The sequence below is a fragment of the Molothrus ater genome, chromosome 36 (genome assembly GCF_012460135.2).
Source record: "Molothrus ater isolate BHLD 08-10-18 breed brown headed cowbird chromosome 36, BPBGC_Mater_1.1, whole genome shotgun sequence".
Classification (NCBI taxonomy): domain Eukaryota; kingdom Metazoa; phylum Chordata; class Aves; order Passeriformes; family Icteridae; genus Molothrus; species Molothrus ater.
In genome coordinates this window covers 523005-543719 of record NC_071663.1, presented here as the reverse complement: position 1 = coordinate 543719, position 20715 = coordinate 523005, and the positions used below count along the sequence as shown (strand labels likewise).

The 20715-nt window shown below is 58.2% G+C and overlaps 1 protein-coding gene and 1 long non-coding RNA gene across 5 annotated transcripts; both read right to left on the bottom strand.

The window, feature by feature from the left end:
- Window positions 1-937: 937 nt before the first annotated feature.
- ILF3 (interleukin enhancer binding factor 3) lies at window positions 938-20712 on the bottom strand. 4 transcript variants are annotated; one of them, XM_036400099.2, is made up of 20 exons: window positions 20616-20712; window positions 18317-18414; window positions 17993-18219; window positions 17457-17637; window positions 16682-16829; window positions 15241-15332; window positions 14628-14723; window positions 12679-12790; window positions 11070-11167; window positions 10395-10506; window positions 10174-10302; window positions 9365-9564; window positions 8286-8456; window positions 7951-8088; window positions 7497-7673; window positions 6909-7065; window positions 5905-5958; window positions 2989-3342; window positions 1499-1627; window positions 938-1393 (listed from the first exon to the last, which is right to left on the bottom strand). In XM_036400099.2, exons 2-20 carry the CDS (start codon window positions 18317-18319, stop codon window positions 1263-1265), a joined length of 2709 nt encoding a protein of 902 aa, XP_036255992.1. In that variant the 5' UTR covers window positions 18320-18414; window positions 20616-20712; the 3' UTR covers window positions 938-1262. The 4 variants fall into 4 exon arrangements, with proteins under 4 accessions (XP_036255992.1, XP_036255993.1, XP_036255995.1 ...); XM_036400100.2 differs by having other exon boundaries at window positions 1508-1627; XM_036400102.2 differs by having other exon boundaries at window positions 10192-10302.
- LOC129047068 (uncharacterized) lies at window positions 12791-12998 on the bottom strand. The gene is made up of 3 exons (XR_008509029.1): window positions 12968-12998; window positions 12901-12927; window positions 12791-12849 (listed from the first exon to the last, which is right to left on the bottom strand). It is a non-coding gene; the product is annotated as an uncharacterized LOC129047068 (long non-coding RNA).
- Window positions 20713-20715: the final 3 nt, after the last annotated feature.

Sequence of the window (20715 nt, the reverse complement as noted above, 5' to 3'; positions counted from 1 at the left end):
GCTCTGCCACATTCCAGGTGCCATTCCTGGTGTTTGAGGGGCTCTGCCACATTCCAGGTGCCATTCCTGGTGTTTGAGGGGCTGTGCCACATTCCAGGTGCCATTCCCGGGGTTTGAGGGGCTCTGCCACATTCCAGGTGCCATTCCTGGGGTTTGAGGGGCCGTGCCCCACTCCAGGTGCTGTTCCCAGTGTTTGAGGGGCTGTGCCCTGCTCCAGGTGCCATTCCTGGTGTTTGAGGGGCTGTGCCACATTCCAGGTGCCATTCTCAGTGTTTGAGGGGCTGTGCCACACTCCAGGTGCCATTCCCAGTGTTTGCCAGGCTGTGCTGCATTCCAGGCATCGTTCCCAGTGTTTGAGGGGCCGTGCCCCATTCCCGGTGCCGTTCCGGTGTTTCCAGGCCGTGCCCCATTCCAGGTGCTGTTCTTGGTATTTGAGGGGCCGTGCCCCATTCCAGGTGCCGTTCCCGGTGTTTCCAGGCCGTGCCCCATTCCCGGTGCTGTTCCGGTGTTTCCAGGCCATGCCCCATTCCAGGTGCTGTTCCCGGTGTTTCCCAGGGTCTGGCTCTGGCACGGAACGATCCGGAACCAGCGGTACAAAGTTCACCCAGAGGAGCCACAAGGCCCCAGTTCAACCCCAGAGTTCCTCCAGTTCAGCCTCAGTTCAGCCCCAGTTTGGCTCCAGTTCAGCCCCAGTTTGGCCCCAGTTCAACCCCAGTTCAGCCCCTGTACTCTGAACTTCAGGGGTTTAAGGGACCAAATACTTGGAATTCAGGTTTGGTTTTTTTATGAGAATCCTCCCAGTGTGGGGGTTTGAAGGTGCAGAACGCATTGGGAGCCCAAACCATCCCAAATTTTGGGTTTATTCACCTCCTCCAACCCCCAACCCCCAACCCCCGACCCCTTCCCCAAAAAAACTGAAACCACCAAAGCCAGAAAATACCGAAAAAAGCTCCTTTTTAACGCACTTCACAAAAGCAGAACAACGAGGGCCCGTCCCCCAGCCGGGGCCTGGGAAAAGGCTCCGGAATTGGATCGACTTCCCCCAAAAAAACAAAAAACAAAAAACAAAAACAAAACAAAAAAAAACCCCCAAAAAATAATAATAATAATCCTATTTAGACCAAGTCGTCGTGGCAACTACGACCCATTAAATAGAGGCCCAGGGGTGACGGGTCACACAGAGCAACGGGGTGAGGGGGAGAAGGGGATAAAACCCCGGGGGGATCGAGCCCGGGGGCAGCGCGGCGGGGACACGGGGGGGTTTATCTGTACTGGTAACTCATGCTGTGCTCGTTCCTGCCGTATCCGCCCTGCGACGCCTGGTAGGAGCTGGGGGGGCCGCTGTAGTTCTGGGAACCCGGGGAGTTGTAGTTGGACTGGGAGGAGTATCCGCCTGTGGAGGAGGAGGAGGAGGAAGAAGAGGGAGGAATTAGAGCGGCCGTGGAGCTGGAGCGGGGCCCCGAAGCGATGCCGGCGATGCTGGGGTGTCAATACTGACCTGCCTTACCTTGGTACGAGGAGCCCCCGCCCCCGGAGCCCCCGTAGCCCCCGTGGGAGCCCGAGTTGTAGGAGCCGCCCCCGGAGTAGTTGTTGCCGCCGCCGCCGCGGCCGCTGTTGCCGCTGTAACCTGGGAGCGGGGAAAACGTGGGGATGAGGAGGTGGGCGGGGACCCCCAGCACCCTCAGGGTGCTCAGTTCTACTGAGCCAAGCCCCCCCCCCCCGAGACCCTGGAATTCCAGGAGGATTTGGGTGTGGAGGGATCTTGGTCTGACCCTGCCGGGGCATTCTGAGCCTTGGATTATCCCCTAGGAACGTGCCCAGGGCTGGGCACCCAGCCCCTCTGTGCTCTCTCCCTGTCAGACTCATCCCAGCTCCAGCCCCAAACCCCTCTTTTAACCCAAACCTCTCCTTATTCAGAGCTCCAGCCCCAAACCTCTCCTTATTCGCAGCTCCAGCCCCAAATCCCTCTTTTAACCCAAACCTCCCCTTATTCACAGCTCCAGCCCCAAATCCCTCTTTTAGCCCAAACCTCCCCTTATTCACAGCTCCAGCCCCAAACCCCTCTTTTAACCCAAACCTCTCCTTATTCACAGCTCCAGCCCCAAACCTCCCCTTATTCACAGCTCCAGCCCCAAACCCCTCTTTTAGCCCAAACCTCTCCTTATTCACAGCTCCGGCCCCAAACCTCCCCTTATTCACAGCTCCAGCCCCAAATCCCTCTTTTAACCCAAACCTCTCCTTATTCACAGCTCCAGCCCCAAACCCCTCTTTTAGCCCAAAACCTCCCCTTATTCACAGCTCCGGCCCCAAACCTCCCCTTATTCACAGCTCCAGCCCCAAATCCCTCTTTTAACCCAAACTTCTCCTTATTCACAGCTCCAGCCCCAAACCTCCCCTTATTCACAGCTCCAGCCCCAAATCCCTCTTTTAACCCAAACTTCTCCTTATTCACAGCTCCAGCCCCAAACCTCCCCTTATTCACAGCTCCAGCCCCAAATCCCTCTTTTAACCCAAACTTCTCCTTATTCACAGCTCCAGCCCCAAATCCCTCTTTTAACCCAAACCTCCCCTTATTCACAGCTCCAGCCCCAAACCCCTCTTTTAGACCAAACCTCCCCTTATTCACAGCTCCAGCCTTCCAGCCCCAAACCTCTCCTTATTCACAGCTCCAGCCCCAAACCCCTCTTTTAACCCAAACCTCCCCTTATTCACAGCTCCAGCCCCAAACCTCTCCTTATTCACAGCTCCAGCCCCAAACCCCTCTTTTAACCCAAACCTCTCCTTATTCACAGCTCCAGCTCCTGGGAGGGGCAGGAAGAACCCCCTGGAGCTCCCTGGTGCCTGCCCCAGCCCAGAGCGGTCACCAGGTTCCCCTCCAGCTGCTCCAGAAACAACCTCCCAACACCTTTAACCCAACTTCGGGATCAAACCCAACCTCAACCCTTCCCTCCGAACCTCTCCCGCCCACAGCTCCCCCTCTCCACTCACTGTATTTGCTCTCGTAGTTGTAGTCGGAGCCGCCGCCGGGCGAGTTGTAGGAGTTGGAGTAGGAGTAGCCGCCCTGGCCGTGGCCGTAGCCCTTCTGCTTGCCCTGCCCGGGGCCGTAGCCGCCGTACTGGCCCTGCCCGTAGGGCTGCTGGCCCTGGTGGGTGCCGTAGCCGGAGCCGTACGAGGCCTTCTGGCCGCCGCCGCCGCCGCCGTGCTGCTGCTTCTTGCCGCCGTGCTTGGGCGGCGCGGGGGCCGTGTAGCCGTCCCCGCCCTGGTAGTAGGAGCCGTAGCCCGAGGAGCCGCCGCCGCCGCCGCCGCCCGAGTTGGAGTGGCCGCCGTTGCTGTAGAACTGGCCTGGACAGAGAGAGAGGAGGGTGAGGGCTCCCGGGCACGCGGCCCCGCCGGAGGGGACGAGGGTCTGTGGGGGTGAGGGTGGTCTGGGGGTGATGGAGGCTCCTCAGCTCTCTGGGACCCCAGTGCGACCCCCCTGTAATGCAGCAGAAGCTCCCGTGTGGGTCTGGCCCTGTGATGCCATTGCCATCCAGACCCCCCCATCCGGGCCCATCCCTGTGATTCCAGCAGGACCCACTTGGATCCATCCCTGTGATTCCAGCAGGACCCATCTGGATTGATCCATCCCTGTGATGCCATCTGGATCCATCCCTGTGATTCCAGCAGGATCCATCCCTGTGATTCCATCTGGATCCATCCCTGTGATTCCAGCAGGATCTCCCATCTGGATCCATCCCTGTGATTCCAGCAGGATCCATCCCTGTGATTCCATCTGGATCCATCCCTGTGATTCCAGCAGGATCTCCCATCTGGATCCATCCCTGTGATTCCAGCAGGATCCATCCCTGTGATTCCATCTGGATCCATCCCTTTGATTCCAGCAGGATCTCCCATCTGGATCCATCCCTGTGATGCCATCTGGATCCATCCCTGTGATTCCAGCAGGATCCATCCCTGTGATTCCATCTGGATCCATCCCTGTGATTCCAGCAGGATCTCCCATCTGGATCCATCCCCGTGATTCCAGCAGGATCCATCCCTTTGATTCCAGCAGGATCCATCCCTGTGATTCCAGCAGGATCTCCCATCTGGATCCATCCTCAGGAATGAGGAATCCACATGGCTGCTCCATTTATCCTCCTGGGATTTGGACAATTCCATCTGGGATCCAGAGCTCATCTGGGTTTGATTTCACCTCTCCAGGGTCCCACAGCAAAATTCCGAGTGTTTCCTTTCCTGCCATTCCCTGGAGAACTGGGAGCGTCCAAAACTAAACTTATTTGTGAGGAAAAGAAAAAAAGCCACCAGAATCTGAAACCCTGTGGGATCAGGAGGGATCTGCCAGCGACGAAAAGGGGCAGAGTTTGGTTAAAAAGGATGCAAGGAGTGAAATTCCGCGTGCTCCTCTTCCACAGCTCCGATGGAACACCCAGACTGAATTCCCAGGTGAATCCCAGCTCCGTCCCCAGATCCTGGGGCCGTGCTGCCAAGAGCTTCTGGAGGCTTTAAATCCTGGGATCCGTTAATTCTGGGCTCCTTCCGTGATTCTCTTCCACGCCCCCTTTCCCATGTGAAGGTTTTATTCCTCTCCCACAGAATATTCCGGATTCACTCTGCACAAACGAGGCTCTGGAATAAATTTTATCTCCAGGGTTGGACACAAAACTCTTGTGCTGGACCAGATTCCCCTTGGGCCGTCCCAAACCCCAAAATCCTGGGGTTTGGATCCAGGGCTGGAAGTGGAGCTCTGCTCTCCCACCTCCTCAGAAGTCCTGGATTTTCCACTTTAGCCCAATACAACTCTGAGGTTTTCATGCTTGATGCAGAATCAGCTGTGATCTTCCCCGAATCAGAGCTCAGGGACGGAAATGTCCAGCACCACGTGGTGGCTTGGGAAGGGCAGTTTTTTCCACCTTGGAGGGATCCTAAGGATCCTTTCCGGATCATCCAGGACGGGATCTGTCCCCTGGGTAAAGAGTCAGGACCTCCAACAATGTTGGTTTTTTTGGGGTTTTTTTAAAAAAATGGGATCATTATTATTACAAATATTTCAAGGATCCACTGAACCCTTTGGACTCAGCTTAAACCTGGAACTTCCTTTTCCTTCTTGTTTTTGGTTAAATTATGGAATTGACTCAAAGATGGGAACTGCGGTGCCACCAAATCCAGCAAAGACAACTTTCAAAGGGATAAAGGACACCAAAATGCTCGGAATTTGGTGGATTCTGAGACTCAAGCCGATTCCGAAATTCCCCTCAATTCCTGATTCTGGGGATATTTCATTCTCCAGGTGACTGAAGCACTTTGCTCCAAGAGCCCATTTCCATGGCAGCCAAGGACTCCGTGGATCTCCCGAAGCATCCAAGACATTCCCCAGTGCCTGGATATTTATGGGATGGGATGGGGAGCACAGGAACGATTCCCAGAGCCCAGCGTGGATCAAAGCATTTGCTTCAGCACCCAGGCCAATCCAAGCATTCCAGCAAATCAGGGAACTTCACATCTTTAAAAGGTGAAGTTTTAAAGGCTGGGCCAGGTCCAAGTGGAAAAGTCTTCCCGAGACCCAGAAGGGGTCTGACCCAAACTCTGGGATTTATCAAAAAGCTTGGATTTTGTAAAAAAAAACCTTGCTGTAAGCTAAGGCAGAATTGATGAAAATGCTTTGGTTTCCTTAAAAACCAAGAACCATTTAAAAAAAAAAAAAAGTTTCCCCTCCCCTTGAGCCATTTTCCTGGGAGATTTTAGTCACCAGCACGATGGCACCTGTTGGGATCTTGGGTGGAAAAAGGGACAGAAAAAGGGACAGAAAAAGGGACAGAAAAAGGGATGGAAAAAGGGACAGAAAAAGGGATGGAAAAAGGGACAGAAAAAGGGACAGAAAAAGGGACAGAAAAAGGGACTTACTGTAGCCAGCAGTGGCAGAATTCCCTCCGTAGCCGTAGCTCCCGTACCCAGCCCCTGCAGAGGAGGGAAATGTTGGAATAAACAGAGATCCCCAGGGTGAAATGTCCCAAATTTGGGGGGCCGTTCACCCAAGGAGGGCTCCAGGAAATCCAACTGACATGGACACAACAGCAGAGGGGGATTTATTCCCCCACAGGGATCTGGGAGCTCTGAAACACCCAGGACCCACAGACACAACACCAGAGGGGGATTTGTTCCCCCACAGGGATTTGGGGGGCTCTGGAACACCCAGGACACAACACCAGAGGGGGATTTGTTCCCCCACAGGGATTTGGGGGGCTCTGGAACACCCAGGACACAACACCAGAGGGGGATTTGTTCCCTCACAGGGATTTGGGGGGCTCTGGAACATCCAAGAGCCATGGACACAACAGCAGAGGGGGATTTGTTCCCCCACAGGGATCTGGGAGCTCTGGAACGTTCAGGACACAACAGCAGAGGGGGATTTGTTCCCCCACAGGGATCTGGGAGCTCTGGAACATCCAAGAGCCATGGACACAACAGCAGAGGGGGATTTGTTCCCCCACAGGGATCTGGGGGGCTCTGGAACGTTCAGGACACAACACCAGAGGGGGATTTGTTCCCCCACAGGGATCTGGGAGCTCTGGAACATCCAAGAGCCATGGACACAACAGCAGAGGGGGATTTGTTCCCCCACAGGGATCTGGGGGCTCTGGAACGTTCAGGACACAACAGCAGAGGGGGATTTGTTCCCCCACAGGGATCTGGGAGCTCTGGAACGTTCAGGACACAACAGCAGAGGGGGATTTGTTCCCTCACAGGGATTTGGGGGGCTCTGGAACACCCAGGACCCACAGCCACAGCACCAGAGGAGCAGGAGGGGTCATTCCCCCGCGGAGAGTTCTGGAAGCTCCGGGTGCCGTGGCCGTGAGCGCAGGGGTGGCAGGGGCTGGGGGCCACCCATGGGTGCTGCTGGCCCTCACCTGTGTTCATGTAGCCGCCGTGGTTGCCCCCGAAGCCGCCCCGGCCTCTGCCCCGGCCCCGGATGTTTCCGCCCCGGCCGCGGCCCCGCATGTTGGGGGGTGGGGGGGCCTCGTTGTGCATGGGGCCCCCCCCCATCCCGAAGCCCGGGTTGTGCTGCTGTGGGGACAAGGAGAGGGGACAGAGGGGTCACGTGGAGCTCAGGTGAGGGATTTCCCAAAAAAACCCTCCCAGAACAGAGCCCCAGGACGCCGGACCCCCAGAACAAGAGCCAGCGAGGTGACCCCAAATTGAGGCACCTCCAAACCCTGAGGGTTTCTGCTGCAAAACCTGATGGGGTTTGGGCTTCCAAGCTGTTTGCTCAGCTCCCAGGAAAGGATCAAACCCCAGAGCCAATGGCTGGTGAGTTACACCCCAGGTCTTTCTTTTCCAATTCCAGACCAGCTCCCATCAGTCTCTTCCTGCTTTAGACCAGTCCTGATCTGTATTTTCTGATCTTAGCCTGCTTCCCATTGGTCCTTTCCCACCCCAGACCAGTTCCCACCGCTCTTTTCCCACTGCAGAGCTGTGGGATTGGGGATTCCACTCACTTTGACTGGGAATTTGGGGCCACCCCTGGCTGGAACGGGGGCTCTTTTCTTCTTGTTCTGCTCGATGGCAACGGGAGCATCTGGGAACAGCTTCTCCAGCGCGGCCAGCGCCGCGTAGGCTTTGGCCACCTTCTTGTTTGAGCCAGCACCTTGGAACTTCTGCCCGTCCACCTCCACCTTGGAAAGGGATGGAACCACCCATTGAAATGGGAAAGGGCAGGAAAAGATGGGAGACCCACAGGGGAAAGGGCAGGAAAAGATGGGAGACCCCCAGGGAATCCCAGAGCTGGAAGTGTCACAGGCTGTCCCCGCCCACTAATGAGCTTCTAAAGGTTTCTCCCAAGCCAAACCTCTTGGATTTGAGGATTTAAACTCTTGGGAAGGGGACGAGGCGGCTTTCCAAGCTCTTCTCCCACCCGAGGAGCTCTGGTTGGAGGCCCCTGTGTCCCCTCACCTCCATGACAAAGCGCTTGTCGTGGCTGCCGCCCGTCTCTGAGATCAGCTCGTACTTGAGCCCGCGCCGCTTCTCGTTCAGCTCCATCACCGGGTTCTTCCCGTGCTTCGTCAGGATTGGTCCCTGCTGCTTCACGTTCTGAGGGTGGACGAAGGCTGGGTGAGCCCCAAAAATGTCCCCAAGCACACACAGAGCCGCTCCCCAGCTTTTTTGGGAAGGACACCCAAGGAGCCACTTCCGCCTCCTGCTCTCACCAGGAGCGACCCCAAACCACCCCAAACCACCCCAAACCAACAGCAGCACGGCTGCCACGGTGCCACGCGTCCCCCACCCACCTCGGGGGTCTGATCCGAGGGGGGCGAGGCTGCCGTGGGCGTTGACACCGTTTCCACCACGGGCGGAGGAGCCACCACCACCGGCTTGGTCTCCGTCTCCTCCGCCGACTCGTCGCCCTTGCCGGAGTCCTTGCCCTCCACCCCGGTGGGCAACCCCATGTCCTGCAGCACCTGGGGGCAGCAGGGAGGTCAGGAGCCCTGCCCCAGCACCACCCACTGGGGACACCACTCCAGGAAGCTGCTCCAGGCCTTTCACTGACTCCCTCTGGTGCTCAGCGTTCCCAAAACCTGCGGGCACTCCAGGGGACGCTTGAGGATGGCAGCTCCTGGTGCTGCTCCCACCCCACCCTGGAGCTTCTGGCAGTTTTCCCACTCCCATTCCCATCACATTCCCATTTCCATTCCCATTCCCATCCCATTCCCATCCCATTCCCATTCCCATTCCCATTTCCATTCCCATTCCCATTCCCACTCCCATTCCCACTCCCATTCCCACTCCCATCCCATTCCCATCCCCATTCCCACTCCCATTCCCACTCCCATCCCATTCCCATTCCCATTCCCACTCCCATCCCATTTCCATTCCCATTCCCATCCCATTCCCACTCCCATCCCATTTCCATTCCCACTCCCATTTCCATTCCCACTCCCATCCCATTTCCATTCCCATTCCCATCCCATTCCCACTCCCATCCCATTTCCATTCCCATTCCCATCCCATTCCCACTCCCATCCCATTTCCATTCCCACTCCCATTCCCATTCCCACTCCCATCCCATTTCCATTCCCATTCCCATCCCATTCCCACTCCCATCCCATTTCCATTCCCACTCCCATTTCCATTCCCATTCCCATTCCCATTCCCACTCCCATCCCCATTCCATTCCCATTTCCATTCCCACTCCCATTTCCATCCCCATCCCCACTCCCATTCCCATTCCCATTCCCATTCCCACTCCCATCCCCATCCCCATCCCCTCCCATCCCATCCCATCCCCATCCCCATCCCCATTCCCACTCCCATCCCCATCCCCATTCCCACTCCCATCCCATCCCATCCCATCCCCATCCCATCCCACCTTCACAGCCACGTGCAGCTTGGCCGTTTTCTTGGAGGGCCCCGAGGCCTCGAAGGTGCTGCCGTCAATCTCCACGGACATGGTGAAGATGGGAGCGTGCACGGGGCCGGTCTGGGACACCAGTTTGTACTGGAGCCCCGGCTTGAGCTGGTTCAGCTTCATCAGCGCGTTCATGGCCTGGGGAGGCTCCAGCTTTTCCTCTGTGCACAGGGAAAAACCAACACCGGCAGTTTGTGGGTGTTTGGCGGCTCCTTCCAAGAAGCAAAGCTGATTCCAGGCCAGTATTTTCCGGTTTGGGGCCAGTTCCAATTGGTATTTTTTAGTTTCAGGGCAGTCCTGATGGGCATTTGCTAATTCCAGACCAGCTTCCGTGGGTCTGTTCCCATTCTAGACAGTTCCCACCTGTCTTTTCCAATTGCAAATCAGTTCTGACCAGTCCTTTCCCATTTTAGACCAGTCCCAACCAGTGTTTTCTCATCTCAGACCAGTTCCCACTGGTCTTTTCTCATTCCACTTCCCATTGACCTTTCCCAGTTCCAGACCAGTCCCCATTGATCTTTTCCAATTCCAGACCAGTTCTGACTGGCCTTTTCCTATTTCAGACGAGTTCCCCTCAGTCTTTTCCACCTCCCAGACAAGTCCTGACCTTTTCCTCCTTGGTTTCAATTCTGCCCAGCACAAATCTCCCACTTTTAAGTTACTTTATCCATCCCCACACCCCGTAGCCCCAGTCTACAGCCCCCCCAAGCCCCCAGTCCTGCACTGAGCACCCCCAATCTCCACCCCATTTCCCCCCAGGCCGTACCTACCTCTCGTTAGCTCAATACCTTTTTTCTGAATCTTCTTTTTCTTTTTGCTGGGGGATTTCTCCTCCCCGTCCTCCTCCATCGGCCGCTTCATGGGGGTGACGGCGTACGTGGTGCTGGGCGGGATCTGAACTGCAGCAACGGGCACAACGCTCCCTAAATCCCCCGTTTTCCACCCAAATCCTCGGGATGGAACGCGGGGCTGTCCCCCTCCCAGTACATACCAGTATAATCGACTGGGTTCTCGTTCTTTGGTTTCTTGGGCATTTTGGAGGGCAGGGGATCCATGCCCAGGACCTTGTGGAGCTGGCCGAAGGCAGCGAGCCGCAGGGCGTGCTGGGGACAGGAGTGAGGGTCAGCGGGAGCTGCCGGAGCCCCCCTGCTCGCAGCCCCCCTGCACCAATCCACATCCTCAGGGGGGCTCTCCAGATTGAGTCTCGTGGGGGCTTTCACCCAAAAAGGGGCCTTGGGACAATTCGCTACTCAACACCTGATTCTTTGCTCTGGGTGGCCAAACTATGGGGGCCCACGGGGGTGGCCTGGTGGAGTGACCGTGGCACCGAGTGACCACAGCAGCACTGAGTGACCACAGCAGCGTGTGGCCATGGTGCTGAGTGACCACGGCACTGAGTGACCACAGCAGCACCGAGTGACCACAGCACCGAGTGACCACAGCAGCGTGCAGCCACGGTGCTGAGTGACCACAGTGCTGAGTGACCACGGTGCCGAGTGACCACGGTGCCGAGTGGCCACGGTGCCGAGTGGCCACGGTGCTGAGTGACCACGGTGCCGAGTGACCACGGCGCTGAGTGACCACAGGTCTAATCTATGGTGGCCAAGGGAGCCGGGAGCAGAGCGAGCCGGGGATTGGGAAGGGCCGGATGGAGGTCACACTATACCTGAGCACTCTGTGTGATATCTTCCCTTTGTTGTCTGTCTAGATGCCCAATAGCATCAGTGGCTTCTTTTTCACAAGGGTCATAAATACCAGAACCATCTGAAGGCAGGAAACAAGGAAGATATGCAGAGAATTATCCCGGGTCTCTACCCTACGTTCCCTGGGGCAGCTCCCGAGGCGCGGCTCGCCGGGATCTCTGTGGGATGGGCCGCGGGAGCGGCGCCCCCGGCAGCCAAACTGGGCTGCGCCTCTCCCTACGGGGCAGGGCCGGGAATCTGCGCGTGCCCGGGGGGACAGAGGGGCTCCCGACCGCCGGCACCCCCCGCGCTCCTCCCAGCCGGAGCTCACCTGGCCGAGCTCAGAGCTCACCTGGCCAGAGATCAGAGCTCACCTGGCCAGAGCTCACCTGGCCAGAGATCAGAGCTCACCTGGCCAGAGATCACCTGGCCAGAGATCACCTGGCCAGAGATCAGAGCTCACCTGGCCAGAGCTCACCTGGCCAGAGCTCACCTGGCCAGAAATCACCTGGCCAAGCTCACCTGGCCAGAGATCACCTGGCCAGAGATCAGAGCTCACCTGGCCAGAGATCACCTGGCTAGAGATCAGAGCTCACCTGGCCAGAGATCACCTGGCCAGAGATCAGAGCTCACCTGGCCAGAGATCAGAGCTCACCTGGGCAGAGATCACCTGGCCAGAGATCAGAGCTCACCTGGCCAGAGCTCACCTGGCCAGAGCTCACCTGGCCAGAGATCACCTGGGCAGAGATCAGAGCTCACCTGGCCAGAGATCAGAGCTCACCTGGCCAGAGCTCACCTGGCCAGAGCTCACCTGGCCAGAGATCAGAGATCACCTGGCCAGAGCTCACCTGGCCAGAGCTCACCTGGCCAGAGATCAGAGCTCACCTGGCCAGAAATCACCTGGCCAGAGATCAGAGCTCACCTGGCCAGAGATCACCTGGCTAGAGATCACCTGGCCACAGCTCAGAGCTCACCTGGCAGAGCTCACCTGGCCAGAGATCATCTGGCCAAGCTCACCTGGGCAGAGCTCAGAGCTCACCTGGGCAGAGCTCACCTGGCCAGAGATCACCTGGGCAGAGCTCAGAGCTCACCCAGCAGAGCTCACCTGGCCAGAGCTCACCTGGGCAGAGCTCAGAGCTCACCTGGGCAGAGCTCACCTGGCTGAGCTCAGAGCTCACCTGGCCGAGCTCACCTGGGCAGAGCTCACCTGGCCAGAGATCACCTGGCCAGAGATCAGAGCTCACCTGGCCGGAGATCACCTGGCCAGAGATCAGAGCTCACCTGGCAGAGCTCACCTGGGCAGAGCTCACCTGGCCAGAGATCACCTGGGCAGAGCTCAGAGCTCACCCAGCAGAGCTCACCTGGCCAGAGCTCACCTGGGCAGAGCTCAGAGCTCACCTGGGCAGAGCTCACCTGGCTGAGCTCAGAGCTCACCTGGGCAGAGCTCACTTGGCTGAGCTCACCTGGGCAGAGCTCACCTGGCTGAGCTCAGAGCTCACCTGGCCGAGCTCACCTGGGCAGAGCTCACCTGGGCAGAGCTCAGAGCTCACCTGGCCGAGCTCACCTGGCCGAGCTCACCTGGGCAGAGCTCACCTGGCATGACGATGCCCGAGGCCAGGCACTCCAGCACCCGGCGCAGCGCCTCGCCCGCGCCCATCGGCCGGTTCGCCGTCCCGATGGATTTCTCACACAGCAGCTCCAGAGGCTGCAAGGGAAGGAGGGAAGTGAGGGCAGGGAGAGGGGAGAGGGAGCCCGGAGAGGGACCTGGAAAGGGATCCCAGAGAGGGACCTGGGAAAGGGATCCCAGAGAAGGACCCTGGGAAAGGGATCCCAGAGAGGGACCTGGGAAAGGACACCTGGGAGAGGGATCCCATAGAGGGACCCCTGGAAAGGGATTCCATAGAGGGACCTGGGAAAGGGATCCCAGGAAATGGACCCCTAGGAAAGGGATCCCAGAGAGGGACCCCTGGAAAGGGATCCCAGAGAGGGACCCTGGGAAAGGGATTCCATAGAGGGACCTGGGAAAGGGATCCCAGAGAAGGACCCTGGGAAAGGGATCCCAGAGAGGGACCTGGGAAAGGGATCCCATAGAGGGACCCCTGGGAAAGGGATCCCATAGAGGGACCCCTGGGAAAGGGGTCCCATAGAGGGACCCCTGGAAAGGACACCCGGGAAAGGGATCCCATAGAGGGACCTGAGAAAGGGATCCCAGAGAAGGACCCTGGGAAAGGATCCCAGGAAATGGACCCCTGGGAAAGGGATCCCAGAGAGGGACCTGGGAAAGGGATCCCAGAGAGGAACCTGGGAAAGGGATCCCAGAGAGGGACCTGGGAAAGGGATCCCAGAGAGGGACCCCTGGAAAGGACACGTGGTAGAACGATCCCATAGAAGGACCTGGAAAAGGGATCCCAGGAAATGGACCCTTGGAAAAGGGATCCAGTAGAGGGACCTGGAAAAGGGATCCCAGGAAATGGACCCTTGGAAAAGGGATCCAGTAGAGGGACCTGGAAAAGGGATCCCAGGAAATGGACCCTTGGAAAAGGGATCCAGTAGAGGGACCTGGAAAAGGGATCCCAGGAAATGCACCCCTGGCAAGGGGGCCTGGGAGAGGGATCCCAGAGAGGGACCCTGGGAAGGGGATCTGGGAGAAGGGCCCTGGCAAAGGGACCCCAGGAGACCCGGCGGGAAATGGGAGCCCTGGAAAGGGACCCGAGAAAGGACTCCAGGGACGGGACTCATCTGGGAGCAGCTCCTGGTGCCCAAGGGAGGAGAGGAGCCGGGCTGTGAAGTCATGAATGGATAAAACAGTTTGGTAACAACGTGATTTGGTAATTAGTAAAACAAGCTGGCGATGTGACTTGATAAGATAAAGTTGTTTGGTAACTGATAAAAGCGTTTGTTAATTGATAAAGGAAACTGATGATGGTGTTTGAGGACAGCATGGTTTGGTAACTGATAAAGTGATTTGATAATTGATAAAACTATTTGATAACTAGACTTGAAAATTTATAAAACTATTTTAAAGTAACCCAATTTGATACTTAATATTTGATGATAACATGACTTGATCATTTAGAAAACAATTTGATAATGATAATGATGTGGTTTGATAACTGATAAAACAATTTGATAGTAACGAGACTTGACAGCTGATAACACTGACATTAATGTGATTTGGTAGCTGAGAAAATGTTTTGATGATAATGTGATTTAATCATCGATTAAACAACTGGATAGTAAGGTGAGCTGATAACTGATAAAGCAATTCAGTAACAACCTGGGCTGATAACTGACAAAGCAGTTCAGTATCAAGGTGAGCTGATCACTCATTTCCAATCTGATAACGCTGTGAGCTCATAATTAGCTGACAATTGATAAACCCAACCACAGACATCTGATTTGTGTCTCCAAGTGCAGAGAAGCCGCTCATGCACAGAAATCCCCAGGCTGGGAGAGGGGACGTGCCCGGAGCCTTGGGAAAGAGCAGAGCTGCACTGGGAGAAAGCTGCCGCCCCCCTGGAAGGGGAAAAGGGGAGAATTACCCATCCTCTGAGCGGGGCCCAGGTGGGAACGCGCGTGCACAGGTCCCGCAGCACCCGGATCACGATGACGCACGACTTCAGCCCGTTGGCCCTGGCCTGGAAGCGGAACCAAAGCAGACAGGGGTTCACCGAGCGCCCGCCCGCGCCGCCGGCGCTCCCTCCGGGTGCTGCTTTGCCGAGGGGAAAGCCGGAGCCCGGGCCCGGAGCCGCGACGGCCGAGGCCCGGCCGAAGCCTTAGCCGAGCTCCTCGCCAAGGGGTTGGCCAAGGCCTTGGCCAAGGAGTTGGCCAAGGAGTTGGCCAAGGTCTTAGCTAAGGGCTTAGCCGAGGGGTCGGCCGCGGGGCCGGCCAAGGCCTTAGCTAAGGTGTTGGCCAAGGGGTTGGCCAAGGTCTTAACCAAGGTCTTGGCCGAGGGGACGTCACTCCTCACACAGAGCGGCAGCTCCGCGGCTGCTCCGTACAAAGGCTCCTAAGTCACTGCAGCGCCCACAGCTCCGGCACCTCCGAGCGGCCAGCGGCCGCTTGAAACTCCAACTCCAACAAGAACACTCAGCCCCTTAAAAGAGTTTTACCAACGCTTCTACTTAAAGATAAATATAAGAACAAAATGCAAACCTGGAACCACTTGGCGTGGCGCAGAGACGCCAAGGCAGCAAGGCATTTCTGCCTGTCCAGAACGTCCGGGGAGTCGGTGACTGAGAGCGTTTCTAGTCGTGGATGGAATAAGAAGACAAGGCACGGTTTGACCAAGGGGCTTCTGTCGGGCCGAGGGGGATGAGGCAGCATCCTAACGGGCAGCTGGGGCTCCCAAAAAATCCTGCTGGGATGCTGGGAGCGGGAGGGAAGGGGCTGCGGCCTCGCCTGGACACTGGGGAAGCTCAACTCCCAGGGAGGGATGGACTGGAATGTGCGCTGGGAGAAGGAGCAGGAGGAGGAGGAAGAGGAGGAGACCGGGCGTGAGGCTCGGCGGAGGGCACAGAAATAAATCCTGGATGGATGGAGAGGCGGCGGCGAGGCCGGCGTGGGGAAATTTGAGGGGGCGAGAGCCCGGCTCCAGCCGGAGCACAGGGTGGGGAGGAGGGAAGAAGGGCCAGGCTCGGAGAGGATCCAGGGAACCCTCCGCCCGGAAGGATGGCTGCCCCGGCCCCGGCCCGCGACAGAGAACGTCCTGTTGGCCAAAGGTCCAGCGTCCCTAAAATCGACAAACTAGAAGGCTCGGAGACGAGGTCAGAGATCAACACCAGAGATCAACAATCAAGAGCACAAAGAGGTCCCGGTTTGTGCTGCAGCAAAACTGAGGGAGGGCCTCAAGTCGCCCGAACTTGCTCAGATCAGGGTTTTAGATAAGGCTAGTGCGGAGCGGGGGAACCGCCGGCCCTACGGAGCCCATCGGAATTGGAGCGCACAACCAGCAGCCGCTGGAATTCTGATTCCAAAGGGAATTTGGAGAAGCTAACTTTATCCAAAACTCTGCATCGCTTTCCGGAGTTCTGAACCTGAGGTGCTGCGAGAGCCACGGGAGGAGCCCCGAGCACCCGGTGTCCTGCTGCAACACACACCGGGGGAACATCCCGGAACATCCCGGTTCATGGACATGCAACTCCTCGCACAAGAAGCCTTCAAGAGGGGGTTTTTGGTTTTTTTTTTTTGGTTTTTTTTTTTGGGTTTCTTAAACAAATCTGGTTTCTATTTTCATGTCACTGCACTGACATGGCCGGGGAACAAACCACGAGTAATACAACGAGATGATGAATTAGTGAACTAAAGGCCCAAGTGGAACCAAAAGAAAGGATAAAATAATAATACTTAAAAAAAAAAAAAAAACAACAACAAAAAAGAACCAAAATAGAGCAAAAAAATCCCGCGTGAAAGGTGCTCCTCAGCTTCGCAAGCTCGGTCCGGGTGGTAAAGCACACCCGGGATCTCTCAGCGAGGGTGGCCCGGTGAAGGAATTTGGTGAGGATTTGGCCAGGAGGAGCTGCCACGGCCCCGGCCGGAGCTGAAGAGCACCTTCCCGCTCGTTAGCCGCGGGACGCCGGGCGCCGGCCGGCCGTACCTCCGGCCAGCTGCTTCTCCAGCTCCTCCCTGACCACGGGCGACGTCAGGTGGATGGTCAGGCTCAGAGGGGGCTCCTTGGTGTTCTTGATGATGATGGCGGCGTCTCCCACAGACTGGATGATCTCGTACTTGTCCTCGGTGATCGCCTGCAGCGTTGGGGCGGGGATGGGTCGGGGTAAGATGGGTTTTGAAGTCCCTCCCAACCCAAATCGTTCCACGGCTCCATAATCCCTGGGAATGTTCTGCTGGAGCCTTGGGTTTTAAAAGTCCCTCCCAACCCAAATCGTTCCACGGCTCCATAATCCCAGAGCGCTGGGAATGTTCTGCTGGAGCGGGGAAGGCTCTGGGGAGGCCTCGGAGCCCCTTGCAGCACCTAAAGGGGCTCCAGGAGAGCTGAGAGGGACCTGGCACAAGGGATGGAGGGACAGGACAAGAGAGAATGGCTTCATGCTGGAATAAAGGGGGATTTAGATGGGTTTTGGGAGGGAATTCCTGCCCCTGTGAGGGCAGGAAGGGGCTGGGATGGAATTCCCAGGGAAGCTGAGACTGTCCCAGGATTCCTGGAAGCGCCCAAGGCCAGGCTGGACAGGGTTTGGGGCCTGTGGAAGGTGTCCCTGCCCATGAAGGGGATGAGCTCCAAGATCCGTTCCAAGCCAAACCATGAGGACAAATTCATTTAGCAATCCTAAAGCGCCTCTGGAAAAGGCTTTTCCAAGCCAGAACAGGGGGACCAGAACCGCCCCAAAGGGAATTTCCCCACGGGCTCCACTCACCGCCAGCTGCACTCCCAGATTGTCGGCGACCTTCTCCAGGAGCTTGGCCGTGGGTTTGTCTTTGCACAGCAGCACCAGCTCCAGGTCCAGGTCCCCCTTCAGCAGGAGGCCTTTGGCCACCAGCCCCACGCGCATCACGCCCCGCAGGGTCCTCGTCAGCTGCTCCGTGGCTTTCTGATCCCTGGGAAAAGCAGGAGAGGGTGAGATTCACGAGCTGGTGATGCCGCACCCAGCTGGAGGGATGGATCCGTGAGGATCGGCCTGGAGCCTTGCTTAATTCCCCTCAAGTCCTCAGCCAGGGAAGACAATTTTTCCACCAGCACGAGCGGGTTTTTAGGGAGCTAAGAGAATTTTAGGGAGCCCCCCACCCAACTGGAAGAATGGATCCGTGAGGATCAACCTGGAGCACTCCCCTCAAGCCTGCCTTGGGTAATTCCCCAGCCAGGGAAGACAACTTTCCACCAGCACGGGAAAGTTGTTAGGGAGCTCGGCGAGTTGTAGGGATCTAAAGCAGACCCAGCAGCTTCGCTCCTCACCCTCCTTCCTTGCTCTCCTCCTCGGCCGCCGTCTCCATGGACTCCGTCTCCGGCTGCTCCCCGCTGACCTTCTCCTGCTCGTCGATCCAGTCGGAGACGGCTTTGAGCGCCCGCTCCGTGTGGGACACCATGTTCTGCACGGCCTCCAGCTCCTCCTGCGTGGGGTACACGGCCGAGTGCTTGGCCATCACGTGCCGGTCGTCGTTCACAAAGATCCGCATCGGGCGCTGCGAGGGCGGACACGGTTGGGAACGTCTGGGGACACTGAGGGAGTTCCGGGACAGGGATGCTCGCCCCACGCCCGGGAATCCACCCGTCCCTCACCATTTTCGTTTCCTGCTGCCTGCCTGAGGGTTTTTCTGAGGCGTTTATTTGGACTTTGCCGGCGAGCAGAGCGTCGCGGCAGCGCGGCCTCGCGGGATCTGAAAGCGACAGGGAGCGGGTGAGCCGGGGCGGCCGGAGCCCGGGGCACGCGCTGGAGCTGGAGGCAGGAACGGCAATTAGACAGATCCCAGCCCGTTAGCCAGAGCCCAGCTCCCTGCTCCTTACATCCCCGAGACCTGCAGGCCGAGCGCGGAGGAGCACAGAGCACCCAATCCTTATTCCCCTTCGCTCCCAAGAGGTTTTCCCACGAAATGGGACTTTTCCAAAGCAGACAGAACTGCCCTCTCCACGCTGGAGCAGCTGCCCTGGGAAATCCAGGTGGGAACGTAGCGCTCCGAAGTCCTGGAATTCAACACATTCAGCCCAAGTGACACCAAATTCCTGCCTTTTTGTGGGAACCGCCCCCAGCTGGGGCAGAGGAGCCTTTTGTTCCAATTCGTTTTTTGTTCCAAGCTCACCCAGAGCCGGGGCTCACATTTTTAGGATAAAAACCAGGAAATCCCATTCCCTCCAGCCGCTGTACGGACACACAACTCCATCCAAGGAAACCCCTCCGATTCCAATCCTGCCAGTTCATTCACAGGATGACTTAACAGCGCCATAAATCTGGGTTTAATTGTAATTAAGCCCCGACCGGCGCCGGCTGAGCAGGGAGAACCATTCCCAAGGAGCCACATGGCATCTCCTGGTGCCTTCTGCTCTGGGCTGGGCCCCGCAGGCCCCGTTAATTTCCTTAAAATTGCCTCAGTTTCCTTCAGGCTGGATAAGGAAAGGGTTGAAATCCCACCCAGCCGTTCCTACAGTCAGAATCACAACAGCCAGAGAGCTTTGTCCCCATTATCCCTCTTCTGAGATTTTTGGAGGGAGAAATGTGGGAGCTGATGCTGCAGCACCACCAGACCTGTGTCTCTTGAGGAGAAGAACCCCAGACTCAGTTAAACCGGCAGCCCAATCCCGACAAAAACAATCCCTGCCCTTGGAAACGGGACAAACTCCGGAATATCACCTGGTTTCGGCCTCACTCCCTCCTCCACTCCACCCCCAGCAGGAGGAATCCACCAAACTTCCCGCACTCCCAAGGGAAGGAGTGACTCTCCCGAAGGCGTTTTTTGGGAGGACGGAGGGAAAAACAACCAAAGGACATAAAAGGCTGGAATTTCTGCCCTGAACGTGGGAAAGCGCGACACAGGCGAAGCCACGCTCGGGCTCAAGGCCGCGTTTTAGGAACGAATCGGCCGCTTTTATCTGAGTTTTGGCACCTGCCCGGCATGGATGAGGAGCCAGAACACCACGACCCTCCTGGAGCAGTCCAGGAACCGCCGGGAGCGCGGATCCCAGCGGGAATCCCGGAGCCAGGGGCGCACAAAGCCCTCGGTCCCCGCGGAGGGGAAGGGGGTGCTGGATCCCTGCGCCCCTAAACCCTCCAGAAACGGAGCGGCCGCGGGTAACGGGGCTGGAGCAGCGGGAACCGGGAGGGAGCAGGGACAGGGGCGGCGAAAAGCTGAGCAGAGGAGAATCCTGGTCCTGAGCGGGGAGAAGGCTAAAATCCCCCCAAAGGGGATGATCCCACTGCAAATTCCCGGCCTGGGATGAGGTGCGATGGGGACGGAAGAGGGGTTTAAGCCCCTCCAAGGGGGTGATCCCACCTCCTCCATGATGCCCCCCCGAACATCCCACCCAGGGGTCGGGAAAGGACCGGCCCGACCGCCCTCAGACCCCCCATCCCCGTCCCCACTCCAGGGCAGGGCCGCGGGGCAGAAACGAGGAGGGGGCGCGGGGCTCGGGGGTGAGGAGGGGGCGCGGGGGGTGAGGAGGGGGCGCGGGGGCCGCCGGGCGCTGCCGCCATTTGCAAACGCGGCGCGAACAAAGCGGCGCCGGCCAGAAACGAGCGGAGTCCGGGGGAGCCCCGTGAGGCGCCCGCGTTCCCCGGGCGGCGGCTCGAAACCCCCGGGTCTCGGGCCGCTGCTGAGGGGGGTCCGTGAGGGGGCCCGGCCGCTCCCCCCCCCCACCCTCCCCTCACTCACCGCCGCCATTTTGTCTGCACACAATGGGCAGGGCGGGAGGGAGGGGACACGGGGGGGGCCGGGTCACCACGTCCCGCCGCCCCCCCGCCTCAACACCCCCCCCCCCCCCCACCTTACACCGGCTCCTCCCGCCCCAGCACCGCCCCGGCCCGGCCCGGCTCGGCCCGGCCGGCTCGGCGCGGCTCCCCCCCGCGCGGCGTGGGCACGGCTCCTACCGGGGCTCTGCCGGCGGTGCCTCGCGGGGGCGGCCCGGCCCGGCCCGGCCGGCGGGGCCCGGGAAGGGCCGGAGCGGGGCCGGAGCGGCCGCGGCGGGGC